This window comes from Colius striatus, chromosome 5, assembly GCF_028858725.1.
Source record: "Colius striatus isolate bColStr4 chromosome 5, bColStr4.1.hap1, whole genome shotgun sequence".
Lineage (NCBI taxonomy): Eukaryota > Metazoa > Chordata > Aves > Coliiformes > Coliidae > Colius > Colius striatus.
In genome coordinates, this window is record NC_084763.1 from 34,426,233 (window position 1) to 34,447,529 (window position 21,297).

Genomic DNA, 21,297 nt, shown 5'->3' on the forward strand with positions numbered 1-21,297 from the left:
CACAGGTCCCTTCCCTACTGTGCCACTCAACTGTCAGAGTGACTGATATTTCTTCCTCTATGAGCCACGTTCACAAAAAAATTAATCTTGAGGTCAAGATAGACACCCTTGGCTCAGCACTCTGAGCTGAAAGGATGAGTGTCAGCAAGAGACCATAGATGGGAGATGGTATTGCCTCTTTGGGAGTCCAACCTTGTGCTGCATGCCGCAGGATCCCAGGATGAACTGGCAGTGCCCAACTTAGCAGAGCCTGCTGTCTTGTTTCCCTGCTCTCACTCCTTTTAGTGATTTGGGTTACCTAGCAGCTTCCACAGTGGCACTGCCTGGCTGCCAGTCCCATGGCATAAAATGTGCCTCTGAGCCCCCATTGTCTTGAACACCTTTTGCAGTGTGCATGCCACAGTTTGTCTACCCCTGTGATAGATTATATGATCAGAGCTCCAGAAATGTCCATTTTCTTGCTCTGCTTTTTCCCTACTGATCTGCAGCATGACTTTTCAGCAGATATTTCCCCTTCTCTGTCCTGGGATTTCCCTGGCTCAGACTGCAAGCAATTTGGTGCAGGCTGCCTTTCAGTACGAGGCTGCATAGTATGGAATGCAAGAGGGGACCCAGTACCTAGCTAAAGTTTTGAGTGAAAGATGCAAATACAAATAGCTGTTTTCTTGATGGTAGGTGTACCTGGATCTTCCATTGCACAATAATCCCCAAAAGTCAGCTTTCTGAGGAAAGCTAATGGGATTCTCTAGCTCTTGCCTTAAGAGCTGGATACAAAAATATAGCTGGTGGATTTAATCAGATGCATTCCTCGTAATATTCCGAGATTATTGGAGCAACAGGCTTCTAATAGTTGCAGGCATGCTTTTCATATGGCATGTTTCTTGGCCACTCACTGAGACTGGTAGTTACTAAAGCATACATAAACAAATATAGGGAAATATATGTATGCTTAACATACTTGTATACTTACAAGTATGCTATGGTTCCTCTTACAAACAATAGCCCCACAGTATAGTTTATTACCATAATAACAGAAAGATACAATTTGTAGAACATAAAACTTTCTGCCATAAACAAAGGCTATGACTGAAAGAAAAATAAACTAAACATACTATAATTGGCTTAAGTACCTCAATCACTGCCAATTATGCTATGGCTGCATACATTTTACATGGATTAGTGTTTTCTCTCACTTGAATTAGTTAAAACACTATATTAATGTTAATAATTTTTCTGTAAATATGATTTGGACATTTTTGTGGTTTTGTTCAACATATGGAAAGTACTTTAATAGTTCAGATTGGAATTTATTCTCAATTTTCACTTATATCATGTTTCTCATTATGTCTATGTTTCATTAAAAGTAGCTTCAAAATATGTAGTATGTCTTTATATTCCATTTTAACACACACATAATGATAGGTGAAAAGAATAATTTTCAAGGTTCGGTATGAGACATAATGTCTGAAATATCTTTTCAGGAATAATTTTCTGTGCAGTACAAATGTTAATTCCTTCACTTACAAGACCTCTTTTGGCTTGCTAAAGAGAACTTCTAAAAAGCCCTAATTTATGTTACTGTTTCAAAACAAATTCTGGCTACTGCAAGTTGTAGATATTCATATTCACAATACTTGACTCACGTCTCACTATTACAACAATAGCTCATCTCTTATCAGTTCAGGTGTTTTCCTGAAGATAATTCCCCAGAAAAAAAAAAAAAAAAGGTTAAAAATCATATTAACTGAGACTGAAGATGCAAGTTAACAAACAAAACCCACCGATAATATCATCATCAAAGCAAACTATTTTGCAAAAGATTTATGAAAGTCTGTACTTTGAAAAAGAACTTTCTTGCTGTTCTGTAGAATATTTATTGTAAGATCAAACTGTGAATTCCCAGTAGAACCTCAGCTATTCCTGAAACACATATAAAACACACAGAGCAAAACAATGACCTGTGTCTCAACCTTTCTGAAAGTCTTAGTCTATTCATTACACTTCTTGGTATTGCCCACCACTATTACCTTATTTTAATCAACTACATCATACTCATTCTAGTAATTGCTTGTTATCCATTTCCACAGAACTGACTTAATACATTGTTTCCAGCAAAAATTACAGACCTCATTTTATGAAAATTATTTATATATAGCATCTAACATAATTTATTTTTTGTTTTAATGGAGTTTGATTGCAATTAAATTCCAATTCAAATAATGCATTATCACTTTCCTTTTTAAATGCATTGCAGTATAATTTGTTTCTTTTTTCACTGTGTTTTTTTTTTTAAATGTTAGAATTAAAAATACTGGAATTGAAAAATATTGAATTTTTTTTTCAGAAAGAAAAAGTTGAAGAAATTTTCTCTCCTTTCAACAGAATTTCCTGAATTTTTATTTTTCCAGAACAAAAATACTTAAGAATTAAGTCAGTTTAGAGTTAGCGACAAAAGGTATTCATAATTAACTTCATAACAATATTTACTAAGCTTCTTATAATTTCTACCAATAGCTGTAAATTTATAAAAAGTAATGTTATGACATTAGGGATTTAATAATTTCTCCTGAGTGAAACCTCCATTGTTGATTAAAAAAACATGTTTACTTACATAGTCTAAATAAGAAATATTAAAAATAGAATTTTACTTTCATGAAAACAAAAGATGAAATGTTTTAAAGGTTATTATAAAAAAAACCCCTGAACTTTAAGTGTGTTTTTTTGCAATTTTGAACTATTCTAAAATGTGTATTATTTGAAACTTCTTGGATTTGAACTTTAAAAGAAATGTAACAGAATTTATATTTTCAAAGAATTCTGACAATTCAGGTAAGGAATTTCAGCCTCTACAACAAATTATTTGTAGTATCATCCATTTTAGATCATGTTTCTATTTAATTAGGTTTGGAAATTGCTTCCTGTAATCACTTAACTTTTATATAAAAAAAATTGACAAAATCAGTTTAAGTCATTTTAAAGATTCGTACAGTTTCTTTGAACTTTGTACTTTGGGAGACAAAGTAGTTTGACTACCTGACCTTCAGGTGGAGAGAAAGAAAAAAATAGTCACATCATTAATTTTTGTAAAGTCCCTGAAAAAAAAAAAAATCTGAGGATCATACAAAGCCACGTTAACTGTGGGGCACTTTTACCGTTTAAATTCATTCAGTTTGATGGCAATCTCTACTGACATCACCATGCAGAAAGACAGAAAAAACACTTCTAAAAGGCAGAACATTACATATAACCTCCCCTCCCCCCCCCCCCCCAAAAAAAATACTGGGGGAATACTGGATTAAAGGGTTTGTTTGTTTGTCAGGAGAATGATAAATTAGAACCTTGGAGCAGTGAGGTGAATGTCAGTGAACTGCAGAAATCTCCCTGCACCCCTCCATTCCTCCTTGGGAACAGAGCAGTTAACTAACTGGAGTTTAGAGATACAGGGTTCTTCGCGGGGGTGGGGGGGAAGGGGGGGGGCGGGGGGGAGGACGGGGTCAGTAGTCGAGACTTCACTCCTCCAAAAGTGAAGTCTTTTGCATGTAAAGGGTAACAGTTAATGCCCCTGGACCCCGAGATGGGTTTTCTGTAACAAACTTGTTACAGTTGCCTAAATATTAGGGGGAGAGGGGAGATGGGCAGAGGGAGGGTGAGAGAGGGGGAGAGAAAGAAAGAAAGAAAGAAAGAAAGAAAGAAAGAAAGAAAGAAAGAAAGAAAGAAAGAAAGAAAGAAAGAAAGAAAGAAAGAAAGAAATTTTAAAAACCCATACTTAATACAAAAAAGATAAATGTGTGGTAGTGTATGTACTTATGAACCTTGTAATGTGATGTGATTTTTCATGTTTTGGGGGTTTTGTTTTAACTTTTGAATCTTTAACACTTTGACATTTAGATATGGGGTCTGTCATTCACTTTGGCAAAATGCACTTTTTTCTGATAAATAATGGAACTTCAGAAGTTGTTGAGGAATTTCTGCAATTTAAACTAAAATACGAGCAAGTTCCTGCAAAGTATACATCTCTTGTAAACACTCACATGTCACTAGCCTTTTTCTTGAAGGTGTGAGTGGTAACAACTCCCTCTTTTCTCCAGGGGAAATTGGAGGGAAATCTCAGCCCGGTTCCCCTCACCAGCCCCCCCAAGTGTTGTTTCTGAACCTTTCAGAAATAGGAAAGGCATGTGGAATCACTGGGATCAGTTTTCAAATAAGGAAAACAAATTTTCTTTAAGCTACAGGATTTGATATATGCTTGGTAGCATTGTGAGTCCAGATAGAGCAAATATATTATATGCTTCCCTTTGATATGAATCATTGTAGCTTGTACAGTATTTTTTTTTCTTAGTAATTCTAGATCAGTGTATGAAGTTAAGACCTTTACACACACTTTGAGTTATAAACTCACTTAGTCAAATTATGCTTCCTGTATTGCAAGAGGGGATTTGGGTCCGCTCCTTCCTAGCTAAACCACCATAAAATGTTTCTCTGGGCTGGTCCATAATCATCCTTGAGGTCCAGAAAAGCATGGACTGGAGGGTGCCAGCTGGAAGAACTGGGAATTAGGCACAATGTATGTTTTACCCCACGATGATTGAGTAGATCAGTGAATTTTGTGAATTTTTTTTTCTTTTTTTCTGCAGTGAATTTCAGTGTTTGTAGGAATCGGCTCCATACAAAGTGTTCTCCCACAAGCTGCCTACGTGCCCCGCTCCTCCACAGGCCCTGTGCTCATGCCCCATGCCCTGGGCAGCTCCTGCTGCCATCCTGGCGGGGCATAGACTTCGCTGAGGACAGAGGAGTGGTTCTTGAGAAACGAAATTTCTTGATGCTTCCCGAAAGCATTCATGGGCGCTTACTTCCTGCCGGAGCTATTCGCTCTCTGTGAATGATGGAAAGTAGCACAAAAAAAAAAAGAAAAAAAAAGAAAAAAAGAAACGAGAGAAGAATCCGCGTTTTGTGGGTTTTTTTTTTTTTTAAAGAGGTTATTTCCCAGGAAGGGCAAAAAAATCCTCCAACCAACCCCAAAACCCCCAAAGGGTTATTTCCCAGCGCCTCACACACTGAGCCCTAGGAATGAGTCAGACTTCTCAGTGCTGCCGCAGCCGGCTGAGCCCCCGTCCGCGCAGCGCCGAGCACGGTGGCGGGGCCGGGGCCGGGGCCGGGCCGGGCCCTACCGGGACCTCCCGGGGCGCCTCGCCCCGGACTGTGCCTGGCCTCTGCGCTCGTGGAGACCCTTGCGGTATGCGGCTGCCTTTGGCAGAGGCACATGAAGGATTTCATTGAGTGTGAAGACAGAGAGCAGAGACAGAAAGCAGAAGGAGGCGGCTGCAGCCTTTGTAGTCGCGGAGGAATGCGGAAATGTTGAAGCTTTATGTCAAACTTTTTTGAAACGGGGTCAAGTCACATTCAGCCAGCGTGGGAAAGCAAGGGGAAAAAAAAAGTTGAGTAGAGGGGAAAAAAAAAAAAAAGGCAGCAAGCTGCTGCTGCTCCCAGGCTGAACAGAGGCCGAGGGAGCGAGCGAGGAGCGGCAGCGCGGTGCAGCAGCGGCGGCGCCGAGGGCCGGTGCCCGAGCCCCGCACCGGCGGGCTGCTGCCGGCGGGGCTGTGGCTGCGGCGCCGCAGCTCCCTGGGGGCCGCCGGTTGCAATTTAATTTCGTGTATTCATTTTTCCTGGGCAGGGTGAAGGCGGGAGGAGCGGGCTGGGGGACGAGTGCGAGCTGCCTTCTTCGCCAAGGTGCAGCCCGGCGGCGGCGGCGGCAGCAGCAGGATGCGAGCCAAGGGCGGCAGAGTCGCGGAGCAGCTACCTGTGTGGCCCGGATGGCCGCTGCCGGGACCTGCCGGAGACATCGCCATGTGAAGGGGCAGACCCCGGGCCGGCTCTCCACCCCGCCTCGCTCAATGGGAGGTTTGTTTTAGGGAGGACTCACCCCCTCCCTCTCCAGCCCCCCCAACCCCCCACCCCCGGGGCTGTGGATTATTTGGGGATCTGGTGGCGGTGGAGGCGGGCGCTGCGCACACCAGGTAACGCGGGGCGCCCATGTGCTCCGCGCACCGGCCCAACGGCGTGGCCCACACGCCGCCCCTCGCCCGGCCCGGGGAGCCCACGCCGGGCACCCCGCCGCGGACGCGTCCTTTCGGCAGCCAAGGCAGGGGGCAGCTCGCCCCGCGGTGCCGCCGCACTCCCCTCGGGGTCGATGTGGGGGCGACCCCCGCGTCGGGGGCCGCGGGGGAGGGGGCTGCCCACTCGGAGAGACGCCGGGGCGGGGGGGGGGGGGGGAGGTTCTCATCGTCCTGCCGGGCAGCCGAGTCTGGACGTCTCTCCTCGCCTCCGTCCCCTGAGAGGAAGCGAGGACACGCGCTTCCCCACATGTCCCCGCCACCAGCTGCCGCGTGTGGGGCGCCCGCAGAGGGCAGATGGGATGGGAGGTGGGGTGGGGAGGGAAGCAGGAGGGCCAGGGGGTACCTCCGGTATCCCGCCGTGCCCGGGGAGGGCGAGCGGTAACTTTCCACGGGGCGCAGCGGCCGCGTCGAGGCAGGCCCGCCGCCCCCGCGGCCACGCACACGCGCGCCGCCGCTGCCCGCCGCCCGGGGGCGCCCTCCGCAGCGCCACGGGCGCGGTGAGGGACGCTACATGAGCGGCACCGGCGGTCGCGGCCGAGGAGCAGAGGGGCAGGTGCGCCCCCCCGCGAGGCGCCCCGCGGTACAAGGCGGTGCGGTGGTAGCTCTGGCAGTCAATGGGTCAGGGTGGTGCCTCAGCTTGCAGTCAGAGAGTAATAGTGAGGGACAGGTTTCCTTCAGATTGCTCTTCAGCTGAAGTGAGATGTAAAATCTTCATGAATGTGCAAAATATCTCTGGCTTTATGCGTGGGTTCAAGTTAGGGGATCTCCGAGTGAGCTATCTGAGGTTCTTTAATCCTAGCACGGTAAAAATACAGTGTAGGAGGTGATTACAGCCCTGGAAGTCACAATGTCTTTACATTAAAAAAAGGTGAGAGGGAAGGGAGGGAATTGATGTGGAGCTTTGTGAGGGGAGAGGATTTGGTCACAGTCCTGCAGAAAGTGTGGATGGTAATGGATTCAGCAGAGGCTTCTCCTCTCCAGTCTTACGCACTGCATGGCAGAGCGTGCTGTTCTGAAGACGGTCTTTCCGCATGCTGCTCTGCAAGGAACTGCCAATCACACATCCAGCGGTAGCAATATCCACAGCCCAAATTTTTGCATATTAATAAGTTTGCTAAAGTTTACATTTCTGAATCTACTTCAGCACACAATGCTTGGTAACGTGTTATTAACATGGTTTAAATATGTACATATTCTGCCTACCCAGAGGCACTTTAAAGCAGGAACTTGTCTCTTGTGATTTTTTCCTGCAAGGCTTAGCACAGGGGAGAGCAGATCAAGGCTGAAACCTCCAAATGCTATTTACAAATAAGTAACAGTAATTAATTATGGGACGTATTTCCAAGATTCCACCATGTGCATGAGTCCTGCACTCCTGGACATAACTGCCTCTCACCTATGCATAGCTAGGTCTTCCCTCCCCATCACCCAGGTCTCCTAGAGCCATCATATTCAGCCGAGTGCTTAGTAAAATCCCACAGCACAAAGCTGCTCTGTAGCTGTGTATTGTAGGCTTCTGTGAAGACCATGATAACTTTGTAGTGTTGTAACATATATATGGGCCAGCCCTGTGGTTCATGTCTTCCTCTGCACCGCATTTTTTTTTTTTTTAATTAATCTGATTGATAATAAACTTAACATGAGCCAGCAATGTGCCCTCGTGGCCAAGAAGGCCAATGGCTTCCTGGGATGCATCAAGAAGAGTGTGGCCAGCAGATCAAGGGAGATTCTCCTCCCCCTCCACTCTGCCCTGGTGAGGCCTCATCTGGAGTTCTGTGTCCAGTTCTGGGCTCCTCAGCTCAAGAGGGACAGAGAACTTCTGGAGAGAGTTCAGTGCAGGGCCAACGAAATTATCAGGGGAATGGCACATCTTTCATATGAGGAAAGGCTGTGGAAACTGGGGCTGTTTAGTCTAGAAAAGAGGAGATTGAGGGGAGATCTTACTAACATTTACAAATATCTAATTGGTGGGTGTCAGCAGGTTGGGGCATCTTTTTTTTCTATAGTAGCTAGCAACAGAACAAGGGGTAATGGGATGAAGCTGGAACACAAGAAATTCCATTTAAATATAAGAAAAAACTATTCCATTGTTCAGGTGATGGAGCGCTGGCACAGGCTGCCCAGAGGGGTTGTGGAGTCTCCTTCCTTGGAGATCTTCAAGACCCGCCTGGACATGTTCCTATGCAACCTGATCTAGGTGGACCTGCTTCTGCAGGGGGGGGTTGGACTAGATGGTCTCTAGAGGTCACTTCCAACCCCTAACATTCTATGATTCTATGATTCTATGATTCTATTTTTCCTTTGTATGTAGCTATCTACTATATTAGCTTAATTTTCTTGCATTTTTGAACAATGCAAAATAACAAAGTAAACTAAACTCACTTTTTTTTGCTTGGTTTGTCTTCCAGATATAGTTGACTTTACACAGACAATGCTCCCAAAGACTGTATGATAATTCCTGGTGGCCTAAAGACAAGGCACATTGGTGTCCATTCAGAAGAGGAACGAGAACAGGAGGGACAGGAGGGCAAGAGCTTCTTACTGCCCCCCTGGCAGAAATACCAAGTGCCTGGCCTATCTGCAACACAAATAAAATACTAGTTTTCAGAAAGCAAGTGAGACCGAGAGCCACCTCAAAGCACACTAGGAGCACAGGCGGAAGAGGAACAGCGCCAGCATGGATAAGGATAGCACAAACCTGGCTGACCAGCAGTATGAATGTGTGGCTGAGATTGGGGAAGGAGCCTACGGGAAGGTGTTCAAAGCCCGAGACTTGAAGAACGGAGGTCGCTTTGTTGCACTGAAGCGGGTGCGGGTGCAGACCAGCGAGGAGGGGATGCCACTGTCCACCATCCGAGAGGTAGCAGTTTTGAGGCACCTGGAGACATTCGAGCACCCCAATGTGGTCAGGTGAGGAAGTGGGACAGGCATCCCAATTAGCAGGGTCCTGGTTTTAGTACATGAATTGGGCAAGCAAATGTTTGGGTACATAGATGAACTGGACACTAGTTCAGGTTTGTGGATGAAATGAGCACTAAACTGTACATGAAGTGTGGTTTGAGGTTTCAGCAGGCCCTGATGCTGCCTGCCAGACCTCACCTTATCCCTGTCCATTGCCTCCCACAGACACAAACACTCATCTCCAGAGGCATAGATGCGTGACTTAAGTGTTTGAGTGGATGGGCAAGGAGCCATTTATACGCTATTTCCTCAGGCATAAGAGAAAATGAAAAAAAACCCAACATCTCCTTGATTTTGTCTCAAGTATTGGTTCTGCCAATATCAATTTTTCTGATCATTAGCATCTCTATTCATTATTGAAACAAGAAAGATTCTGAGTGTGGTACCAGAATGTGCATTCCACCATTTTAGATGCTCCTATAGAAAGTCATAAATTATTGTGTTAACAAGAAGTAACGGCTTAGGAATTCAAGCTTTGTCTCTAACTGTAAGATGGCCTTATAGTTAAATACTGTTTGGCTAGTACTAGGTGATTGTGCTACCAAGAGTACAAAAGTACAAACATTAGACCTTGCTTGCAAAATGCTGGCAATGGCAGCAGGATGTCCTTTCTGTCATGTCAGTAGCATAAACCCTGGATAAATAACACACATTCTTGAACAAATCCTCACAAAGGTAAGGCTGCTCCTACTGTAAGCTTCTACATTTTTCTGTAGCTGGAAACCTCCTGAGCACAGCATTTAATAATATGATGAACTTTAAGAAGTAAGCTTCACTTTTCAGATACCTAGGTGCATGATGATTTGAAACTGGTCTGCATCTCGCTCATGATGCTGTATGAACAAGTATATTTCCTGTTATTTGCATGATTAAAGCCAATGGCACCCTGGGATGCATCAAGAAGAGTGTGGCCAGCAGGTCAAGGGAGGTTCTCCTCCCCCTCCACTCTGCCCTGGTGAGGTCCCGTCTGGAGTCCTGTGTCCAGTTCTGGGCTTCCCAGCTCAAAAAGGCCAGAGAACTTCTGGAGAGAGTCCAATGCAGGGCCACCAAGATGGTCAGGGGACTGGAATGTCTTTCATATGAGGAAAGGCTGTGGGAACTGGGGCTGTTTAGTCTAGAGAAGAGAAGACTGAGTGGGAATCTTATTAACATTTACAAATATTAATGAGGAGGTTGAGGCATCCCTTTTTTCTGTTGTATCTAGCAACAGAACAAGGGGTAATGGGACGAAGCTGGAACAGAAAAAGTTCCATTTAAATATAGGAAAAAACTATTTTACTGTTCAGGCGAGGGAGCAGAGGAACAGGCTGCCCAGAGGGGTTGTGGAGTCTCCTTCCTTGGAGGTCTTCAGGACCTACCTGGACATCTTCTTATGTGACCTGATCTAGGTGGACCTGCTTCTGCAGGGGGGTTAGACTAGATGAACTCTAAAGGTCCTTTCCAACCTCTACCATTCTATGATTCTATGATTGCATAGCAAAAGATATTATTTCCTAGAGAAAGAGATACTCTGAAGTTAGAGGTAACCTTCAAAATGGCTTTTAGCTGTGGTCTTCCTGTTTTAGGGTCTGAGCTGAAGGAGTTTATAATAAGTGCAAGACAAAAGGTGAGACAAGGAATAATATTTGAAATGCAAAAGTGAATGGCTAGGAAGAAATTAATTTTTGTTCATCTCAAGGCAGTGTTATATAACAGTCTCATTTCTGCCTAAACTGAATAAGCAAAACCTGAAGTATCCTGAAATACTGATAGTGGAATGCACATGGTCAATTTCAATGCAATGAGCAATGGGATACAGACTACAACTCACACTTTTCCATTGCTAATCAAGCAAAACCACAATTTGATTAATAACCACTATTTTAACTGGTACCTAGTAATGCTGAAGGCCTAGTCAATATATTTCAAAAGTGGGAGCATCTTTCTGTGGGCAACATCACTGAAGTAAGTGGCTTGGTTTACAGGCAAATGCATGAAAATGTATTCCTTAGCAGTAGAGAGATAATTAAGGGTTCTTGATATGTTTGAAATCCAGCCCAATAATTTATTAGAGTAAATGAGGACTTAGTTGTCCAGGTTTAGATAGTTACATATTTGAAAATTTTAAACCTTGTTTGGGGACAATTAAACATAACAATACTTATGAAATTTTCTGCCTTTGAAATCTTTCCACATGAGGTAAAAGTGGGTTTTTTTAATATAAAATAGAACTTTCTAATCCTGAATTCATCAAAATCATGAAAATAAGATTCTTGTTTTTCAAAGAACCATTTGATGAACTGACTGGGCAGCTGCAGACTTGTTTTGTTTGGGTTTTAAGTGCAGTACAATCTCAACATAATTTTGCATAAATACATTGAAGCTTAAAATATTTTTACAAGTTTGAATGAAAATTCATTCTCTAAGTGGTAAGCATTTCAAGCAGCAATATGGGAATGTTGTTTCAATGTAAAAATCTCTGAAAGCCTCTTCCTGGTCCTCATGGTGCTGTTGTGAAGCCTATAGCTTTTGCATTTCAGACACAAGGGATTGGTCTGTGGTGTATCAGGATGTCTGGGGCCTCAGCTTCCCCTAGGAAGGAGAATATAAGAAAAAATGTCAAACTTTAGCTCTTTTGTAGAGCAGTTGAAGGTACAAGTAACACTTTGGAGTGACTGAAATATCCTTATAATGAAAGGTCATTTGAAAATATTTATATACCCCAATTCCATTACAAAATATTGTAGAAGAGTTTGTAATTTATTGAAATTAAAGATCTATTTTTGTATTATGTAAATATACTCAGAAAAATAAATACTGTAAAAGAAAATCTAAAATTTTAAGCAGCTGACCTAGCTGTACTTAATTATTGAACATATTATGCTTACAAAAATGTTCAGTGTTTTGGCTTGCATTCTGGAAACTGGTCTCATGGCCAGGCTACTAAATAAAAATAATGTCAAATGCACTGTCTACATGCTGGATTAAAATACATTATTTTCAGAGCTCTGGGATAACAACACAAATATTTGAAATCAAATTGTGTTTTTTTAGTTCGAGGAGAGATCTGACATTTTTTCTGAATATTGCAGGCAACTAGCCTGAGAGAAATAACTGAGAACTGAAAACGCTATATTAAATCTGTTACCTCTGAGTAACAAAACATGTGATCCATGAGTCGCTCAATGCAAACTGACAGTCATCCTGTGAGTCAAAATTTAGACATACTTCAAACAGATGAGCCGCAGACACCCTATCCTCAGCTGTGTTACTCTGGCATCAGCTCATGGCAACAGCAGAAATCACAGGCCACAGGAACTGGTATCAGATGTCATGCTGAACTCAAGTGGTAGGTCTGGACATCTCCAGAGAGGAGCTCCAGTAAGGAGCATAACAGTCCAGGGATTCTCTGTGTCCATGAAGTGGAGAGAAATATGAAGAACAGTCTGGTAAGGAAAAGACCCAGAACTTGCTAGGCAGAAGTAGAGTTCCATGGCTTTGTTGGCCACAGAGCCAGGATGCAGGACCATCATTGCTCCTGCAACCCAGGTTTTTCATAGTGGTTGTAGGTTCCCTTCCTCCAAAATCCTGAGAAACACTTAGGACGAAAACTGATTTTCAGTATTTGGCCTTGGGGATGGAAGAGAATTTTCTCCATAAAGTAGAAATGTCCAAATAGCATACAATGATCTTAAACAAAGTATCTATCATATTTTTCCATGCTACTGCTCTCTAATTATGAGATCCTTGTTTTGTGTTCCTTCTCTCTATAATTTCCACATTTGTGAAATGAAGAAATTAATTTTTTCACAGCACAGTTGCTTTTACAATGATAAGTAATGAAGTTAGATAAGACTTTGCTGCAGAGTAAAGCAAAACAAGGTGCAGGATAAGAAATAAAAGGAAGTCTAATCTTCATTGGAAAAGTAATGGCAGTGGAAGTCTCTGGATTATTGATTCTAATAGAAATAAGGCCTGGAGGACTAATCTAAAATTTTGTAGGAGGAGGACTGTCAGAAATAGGATACAGAAAGGAATGGGGAAAATACAGTTAAAAAAGGTGATTGCTCTGTGCTTAAAATCCAGTCCTGTTCACATTTGCCCTTGTGTAGAGATCCTGTCCATCAGGGTACCTTACTCTATTCTATTTATCGTCACAAAACAATGTAAAAAATAGAATCTTCGAGAGTAAATCTTACTGTGAATTGCTCTAAAATGAGATAGTTGTGGGCTTTGAAATGTCCTTTGTAACTAGTAGGATTATTAAAGTACTCCTCTAGCTAATCTTTCAGGAAATAAGATGTAATGTTTTACTTTGCTATATGCAGTAGTTAAATCTGGCAAAATTTGGTCCAGCACTTATGTATCTTAGTACTGTTCTGTTTTGGAAAAATTAAATATATGTAGGCAAAGGACAGACTTTGCTAAGAGTAAATGACATATTAGAATCAGGAAATACCTGTGGGTGAAATTAGGAGTATTCCTTGCTGCAATATATCTGTAAAAACTCTTCTTGTGATTATAATGCTAAATTCAGCAGTATATTGTGTTCATTTTATCTCTCTCCTGCTGGTAATCAGATGAATAATTTTTCCCTAATGTTAATGATCCTTCAAATTGTGAATTTTCTCTCTGGGAAGGTGATATATGAGAGAGAATACTGTAATTCCTGCCATGCTCATTTTCTAATATGTATGAATTTAACAGTTTTAATAAGCAAATAGAGCAAACCTGAAGAGCTGTGTATTTTTGTTTCCTGGCTCATAGTTGTTTGATAAACACAACATTTTTAGTATTTTCTATTTTAAAATAACTAAAATTATATTGAATATAATCTATGTAATCAAATCTGGGTTATTTTTTCAAAGGTGTCAGAAATCCTTCCATTCAAGGTCATTGTTCCCATAGAATAAGGAATTAAAAGTCTTAGTTCTCTCTTTCCTGCTAACTTGCAAAGGAGGTGTCCCAACTAATTGGCTTAGGTTCCATAGAATGATCTACCTGGCCAGAAGTGGATTTGTTCCTCAGTGTTTTTGGTATATGGATCAGTGTGTGGGGAAACCCTGTATTGCTGAGTATTGCACAATTGTGTCATAGTCAAGGTTTTATATCCTTTGAAATATAAATGACACTATAAGCTGCACTCTGTGGTGCAGCGATACTGTCATATCACTTTTTCCCTGCTTTTGCAGTCCAGTGGTCCATGCGGTTTTCTCTTGGTTTGCATCTGAGTACTTGGTGGAGCCCATCAACTGATTCCTTTGGCAAGACAACCTGAGTCGGGGTGAAAGAGGCTGGGCACATGTGACTCCCCTATCCCACGTGCCCTGACATTAAAGGCCAGCACTTGATTGCTCAAAGGTCCCAGAAGTGTCTAACAGCTCAGTGCTTAAAACTATGTTATACATAGAAGGTATCTTTTTATAAGTGTCTTAAAATTCCCTGTCTAACCTGATACAGAGAGCATTTGGAAAGTATCTCTAGCAGCTGATCGATAGTTAGCCTAACCTTTTGCAAGGCAATTCAAACTTCTAGTTGTTTTTCATTATTCTGTTAAAATGAAGTTATATGGGAACATAGAGAGGGAAAATAATTTTAAAATGCAGTTACTAATTTTGTTTCTCTTTCTGGTCTGTGGTGACACTGATATTGGCTACTGACTTCATTATTGTACTGCTAATAAGTTTAAAGGATGGTCATCTCAAAATCATCAAGATGTTCCATCCTGTTATGTGAAACGTTTCTATATTAGGGAGTGTTTGTCTCCAGTGAATTCTACTTCCTTTCTTACTTCCTTTTTCTGCCAAGCTAATGTTAAACTTCTAGTAGATGACATCATTCATATAGGTCAGGAGTGTTCTATATTGTGCAATACATTTTTTTTTTGTGTAGCACCACTCATGTGGCATCTGTCAGGGCACTGGAGAGAAAGAAATTTCTACCTCTGCATCACTAGGTACAGGGATTGACTTACATACAAAAAGTAAAATAAGATGCAGAGATAGAGTGAAACAGAAAAAAATGAACTTGAAACTTGTCAAAGGTAAAGGAATTAATGTGACAGATGAGTCTCAGCTGAGGTAGAAAAGGTGGATGAGTAATGGGAAGGAAAAGCTGAATGAGCTTCAGAGGCAGTTTTAGTCTAACACAAACAGGATGGTCTTCGAGGCAGATGTGAAGATGGGAAATGTCTTGGCAGGAGAGAGTAATTTCCAGGCTGGAGAGCAGTCGTGGTCAGAACGGAAAGGAGAGGGTCTCTGCACTAACTGTCCACTTTGAGGAGAGACACTGCAGAGGTCTTGGGGTAGGAAGGGACTGCCTGCCTGAAATTATGGCTTATCTACTCGCAAGAAGGCAAATGGGAATGATGTAGTTGACACCGAATAGGGTTTGGCAGTAGGTAGGAGTCAAAGAAGTTTGTTAAATTGGCAGAGGACATTGTGAAGTGACTGCATATGAATGCTGGCCTGTTGTCATCAGTCCTCAGCGTAAGCATGTACACAGAAAATAAGTTATATTCTTCCTGTCCGATTGAATTGTTTATTAGTAATGGATGTGGTGGTTTAGTTTGAATACATGATCTGCCAGAAACAGGACAAGATAAGAGTGTATCAGGAGGAAAGGGTTGAATACAGAATAGTTTTCTGAGCCTTAGGAAATACAGTTTCTGAATTGAGTACAGGCTGTCTTCAAAAAGTGTTTTATCTTATTCTGAATCTAAGTTTTTTACAAAATGCATGATTTCAGTCTTTGTGGAAGGAAGTGTTAGTCATTTCAGATTATGTCCAGTACTCTCTTCCTTCTTTAAATCTGTGAATGGTTGTGTCTATACTGTTCTTGGAGAGATCTAATCTTGCTGGATCCTGCCCAGAATGGAAAACCAACTTACCACAAGCATTGCTGATGACAGCCTGTGACTGCCAGACAAAGCATCAGAATTACCTGGGTGAATGGAGCAGGATCCAGGATTCAAAACTGAGCCTTGAAAAAGACACGAGTGTGGACAATACACTCCAACAAACCGGGGCTAGGGTAGATTGATTCAGACACCTACCTCATGTGCTTCATGGCACCTACCTCTGTTCTGAAGTGCAGAACAGAGCAGGGAGAAGGAAAGGGCTCGCTTTGCAAGTGTTTGAATGAGAGTCAGCTGGAGGCTATGACTTAGCAAAGCACTGTCACCCAGGTACAGTCAGCAGGGTTTAAGTCATTGTGTGAAGTTTAGCACAGATGTAAGTGCATTATCAAATAGAAATAGGCATGGAAATAAGTATGCACTGAATTTTAAAATGCTTTTCTGAATAGAGTTCAGGGACAACATACATAAGAATATGAATCACAGATACTTATTCATATATTACATTAACTGAAGCCTTTCGAGAGAATTTTTCTACTAAAAGTTAAATCATGCAGAATAAATAATAAAACTATCCTGATATAGCAGGGATGTGAGTTTAACAACAACGGTTCTTTGTAGTAATTCTTAATTGGCTTAGATTAGTTCTGAAGTTTTAATATTATTTTATAAAGTTTCATCATACTAATTAAAATAAAAGTTACTGTTCATTCCAAAACTTTACAACTGTATGTAGGTCATTACCCTTTGTTGGAAATCCAGATGGTTCCCAGTTTTGCTGAACAAGTTGATTCTTAATGACCTAGCAAGTTATCAAAAGACAAGTGTGCCCATATACATATCTAACTAAACTGTGGTTTTTTTTGTTCAAAAGAGAGGAAATTTCTCATACTGTATAAATTCTTCATATATTTTTTATATTCTGAAAAATATTTTAAATTATACTTGCATGATTATTTAACAACTATACCTTTAAACTTTAAAGCATTTGCATTTAATAAACAAACACTTTAGAATTTTCCAAGGAGTGTTTTTTTCCATCATGTACTTTGACATTTTAGAAAGCTTTTAAACAGATTATCATCAAGGATTAAAAATGCAGTTCTTGATTTTAGAACCATTTCAAAATACCTCATTGCATTCAAATTATCAATTATTGATTTTTGTATTTATTTACCCTTAGCCTTTGAAATTTGTCTCATCTGTAGAAAATGTTAACATGAGAATATTCTACTTAATCCTTTTAAAATCAGGTCTTAAAATTCTAACAACATAGTTGTGTTTTCTTTAGGCAGAACAAAGAATTTTTGGTATGAGTAATAAGAAACTCTTCCTTTTGATACCTTAGATATCTTTTTAAGGTTTTAGAAGATAAGTCTCTAGCCTAAGAATAATTTCTTCTACATAATTTTAGTTCCAGGTGATGATTTCAGTTACCTGAATACATGGTATGCTGGAATGTGCCAATTTGCTGATATTGGTAGAGTTGTCCTGGGGTAGATTTCCTAAGATATACCTGGAAAACAGTTTATAAACTTAGCAAAAAGTTCCATGTTGTTTTAAAAGCATTCACGCTAACACCAACTGGTTATCACTTTGAGTTAGCATTAATAAGTGACCTTTTCTTAGTAAAAGAAAATTAAAAATAACTGTGCTATGAATTAATCTTTGCAGATATTTCCCATATTTAATGACTGAAAACTCAGTTATAGAGCAGATAATCAGAGTTCAAATTAAACCTATTGGGTTTGGATTTTTGCAACATCAGTCAGTGCACAATGTTATGTGTTTTGATAGAAACACAGAAGGGAAGTGAGAAACAGAATGGAAAAGCTTATATGATTTTTTCTTCTCCCTTTTATGTGAAGCTTTAGCTAGTCTTTTAGTATCTATTTGAAGTGCGGCCACTATGACAAATAACTGAAGGTGGCTGTTGCTGTTTAACAATGTCAGAGAATTCCCTTCTCTGCAACATCAATTAATTATAAACTGGAAATTTCAGTACTTTGCTCTCTGTTTCTTAAGTTAGCATATTTTGAAGAGCTTTCTGAAAATGTAATTCCTAGCTGTACTGGTGCTTTTATTTCTCTTCTTCTGTGGAACCAGAGCTCTGCTGTAAGGATAGAATTCTATCACATTTGTTTTGGGTTTTTTTTTTCACATTTGATGTGGTATTTTGCATACAGCTGCAGAGTAGACAGTTACCTTTGAAAAGAACATTTGGCTGGTTTAATTTAATTAGGGCAAACCACCTCAATCATTTCTGAACTAAGACCGTTTTCATTTTAACTTGGCAGTAGGAGTTGGGAATGTACTGACTGTGCTTAGAAGTTTAGGAGAGGACTCATTTAGATACACAGCTACCACCAAAGTGAGACAATCTTTAAGGACTTTGCCCACTCTGCTCCTTCTTCATAAAAAGGGAGATCTGGGAGGCTGTTGAATGTCACATTTCACTTTCACTCATTATGTCAAGGAACTGGACTCCCTATGAGCGTTTCTACAAAAAAAAAAGAAACCTTTAATGCATAAAAATACATAATTATACATTTTAAAAAACCCCCCGACATATTAAAAACAAAAATATAGGCTGTGAAAGTATTTTACATACAACAAATTTAACCATCTGTAGCAATGGTTTTTTAAATAAAGTTCTAATCAAATCCAACATAGAAATATGGTGGGTTTATCATAGATATATTGTATCAATGTTAAAATTGTATCAATTTGTCAAGACATAGTAAGGTTCCTCCCTGTGAGGAAAGGCTGTGCAAACTGGGGCTGTTTAGTCTAGAGAAGAGGAGACTGCAGGGAGTTTTCATTAATATTTACAAATATCTAAATGGTGGATGTCAGGACGTTGAGGCATCCTTTTTTTCTGTTGTATCCAATGACAGGGCAAGGACTAATGGAAAGAAGCTGGAACACAAAAAGTTCTGTTTAAACATAACAAAAATCTATTTTACTATGAGGGTGAGGGAACCCTGCACAGGCTGCCCAGGGAGAATGTGGAGTCTCCTTCTCTGGAGTTTTTCAAAACCCACCTGAATGTGTTCCTGTGTGACCTGGTCTAGGTGAACCTTCTTGAGCAGGATGTCTGGAATAGAAGAAGTCTAAAGATCCCTTCCAACCCCTACCATTCTATGATTCCTCCATTCTGTCATTCTCCTAGCTTTTCCTTTCTACCCTTTTCTTCATCATATAAATATATTTTGATGGGGTTTTATGTTGCATGTTAACAATGAAATTAGATTCTTCAGATTTATGGTATTATGTATTAGATGTGAGTTTTGTTTTTCAGTCACCCTCACTGGTGATGAAATAATTTTCATAGAAAAACTCTTGTGGCTGTCTAGAATATCAGTGTGTCTCATAATAAATGACAGCCCTTCAATAAATTATAGCCAAATGGTATGCTCCAGAAAAGATAGTTTTGATCTTTAAGTACTCTGACTTTACAATAGTGGATCATCATATATACAATACTTAAACCAGGAGATTATAGTGGAAGGAAGATTTTCTGATTTTTCTGGAAACTAGTATGTGCAGTTAACTCTTTATCTGTGTGAGCAGCCTAACACTCACTTACAGAGAAATTGCATTCACATCTTCCAGCTAATCCATGAATGCAGGTAAAAGTAAGGCTTGAATTTCCCTGATGGAGTTAAAATCCATAAGAGCTACGTTGATTCAAATAGCTCTGGTTGTTCAAATAATAAATTCCGTATATTAAGTTGAAAGAAAATGCTTCAGACAGGCAGATTGTGCATAGGTGTCTCATTAAGTATGCACCTGTGAGAGTTTACCATTCAGATTTTAGATGCTGCAACTATTGAGTTCACCAAACTGGGATATAAAAATAGTTCTTTCATTAGGAGGTTTGTTGCTGATATGGACTCAGAGTTTCTGTTGACCTGTTTCACCCTAATTGCATTTCCTTTTAGCACCACATATAATTCCTCTCTATCTTAGTATGTACCCTCTGAAATGTCTGTTTCTATGTTGTCACCTAAGCAATTTCTACAATGCTGAGCTTACACCCAAACTCCAGGTTACATCATGGACACAGTCATTTCGGTGCTATGTACATCTCCTTTAGTCAAGAGAAAATGCTTCTATGGCTACTATTAGAGACTTTCTGATTGCTGTACAACATGGAAAGTTTATATGTAACTTGTTATTCACTAACACAGCAATAGAGCCTTTATTATTGATTTCCAGGTTTGTCCTGGATAGTGGAGGTTAATGAACTATCTTATTTTTCTGTACTAGGAAGAAGGTTATGAAGTGAATCTCATTTTTCTGATTTTGTCTATTAAAATTAATTGCATTTGTGATCTTTGCAACAGATATTGAGCAGCATCTGTGCTTTTAATTAATGTGTTGTTTCTCCTTAGATAACCTTCTAGATTGTTAATGGAGATAGGCCTACCCACTAGTCTTTGTGGTTTCCTGGAAGACTTCTCTAATCAATTTGTTGTCTTAATGTTCATCTCTGCTTTTTCTGAAATGGTGAACAACAAGTTTTGATCAAATCAATAATGCCTATATCCAGACAGCTTTGAATCAATGACTATAGTCTGAAAATCAGAATTAAATGTCTCATTAAACTTAAAAGGTTTGGTATTCTTGGAAGGGCCCAGACAAGTTAGTACTTAGGCAGAAGTGCGCACCTGTATCTCTTCATTGCACAGAATCCCATTCATCAAATTGCCTTTATGTTTCTAACTTCATCTTTTAGAGATGTCAGTTATTTCAAAAGCAAATCTTTATACAGTAATAAAAGAACACAAACAAATACGCATCTGGAACTCAAGACCATGGCAGTCTAACAGCAACAATAGTTGAAAGTTGCACCCATTTGACTAAAAAGGAAAGGTATTTGTAGCTATAGATAAACCCAGATAGATGAATGACACCGATGAGAGAGTCTTTTTAGAAGACATTTTAAGTACATTGGAATGTCCCAAATGAATAGGATATTGTGACATCTGTAAGAAAATACATTTCAAAGACTGCTTGGTTTCCAGTAACTCAGTGTTGGAAGTGGACAAGGCAAAACTTACAGACAGAGTCAATTAAACACCTGTTAATGGAATACAATGGAGAGAGATCCTTCTCTACATAGCCTGAAGTAACTTGCAGTAGCTGGTTTAAGAAATTCTTACAGTCAAAACACACTGTCATCATGACCACAATAATTGAGTCTGATATTTTTGGGAAAAGGATGATTCCCAAACTTGGTATAGTAAAAACAGACTTTAGAAAAGAAGGTAATCTAAAATTCAATAGTCAAGAGGAAGGGTATGAAAATGCTTAGGTTTGACATGGTGGGCACTTAAATAGAGATTTGTAGCAGCATATTTTGTCACTTGGATCAAACACCTT

At 40.3% G+C, this 21,297-nt stretch overlaps 2 protein-coding genes across 3 annotated transcripts in view; one reads left to right on the forward strand and one right to left on the reverse strand.

The window, feature by feature from the left end:
* Nucleotides 1–21,297, reverse strand: part of ANKIB1 (ankyrin repeat and IBR domain containing 1) — a 410,605-nt gene that overhangs the window by 86,096 nt on the left and 303,212 nt on the right. The gene's annotated exons all lie outside the window — the stretch shown is intronic.
* Nucleotides 5,129–21,297, forward strand: part of CDK6 (cyclin dependent kinase 6) — a 141,525-nt gene continuing 125,356 nt past the window's right edge. Inside the window, exons 1-3 of one of the 2 annotated variants that reach the window (XM_061996289.1) lie at nucleotides 5,129–5,434; nucleotides 5,672–5,898; nucleotides 8,522–9,023. In XM_061996289.1, the coding sequence (XP_061852273.1) occupies nucleotides 8,791–9,023 (233 nt within the window). In that variant the 5' untranslated portion in view covers nucleotides 5,129–5,434; nucleotides 5,672–5,898; nucleotides 8,522–8,790. Of the gene's footprint in view, nucleotides 5,435–5,537; nucleotides 5,899–8,521; nucleotides 9,024–21,297 lie in introns of those variants that run through there. The other variant, XM_061996290.1, reaches the window with a different exon arrangement.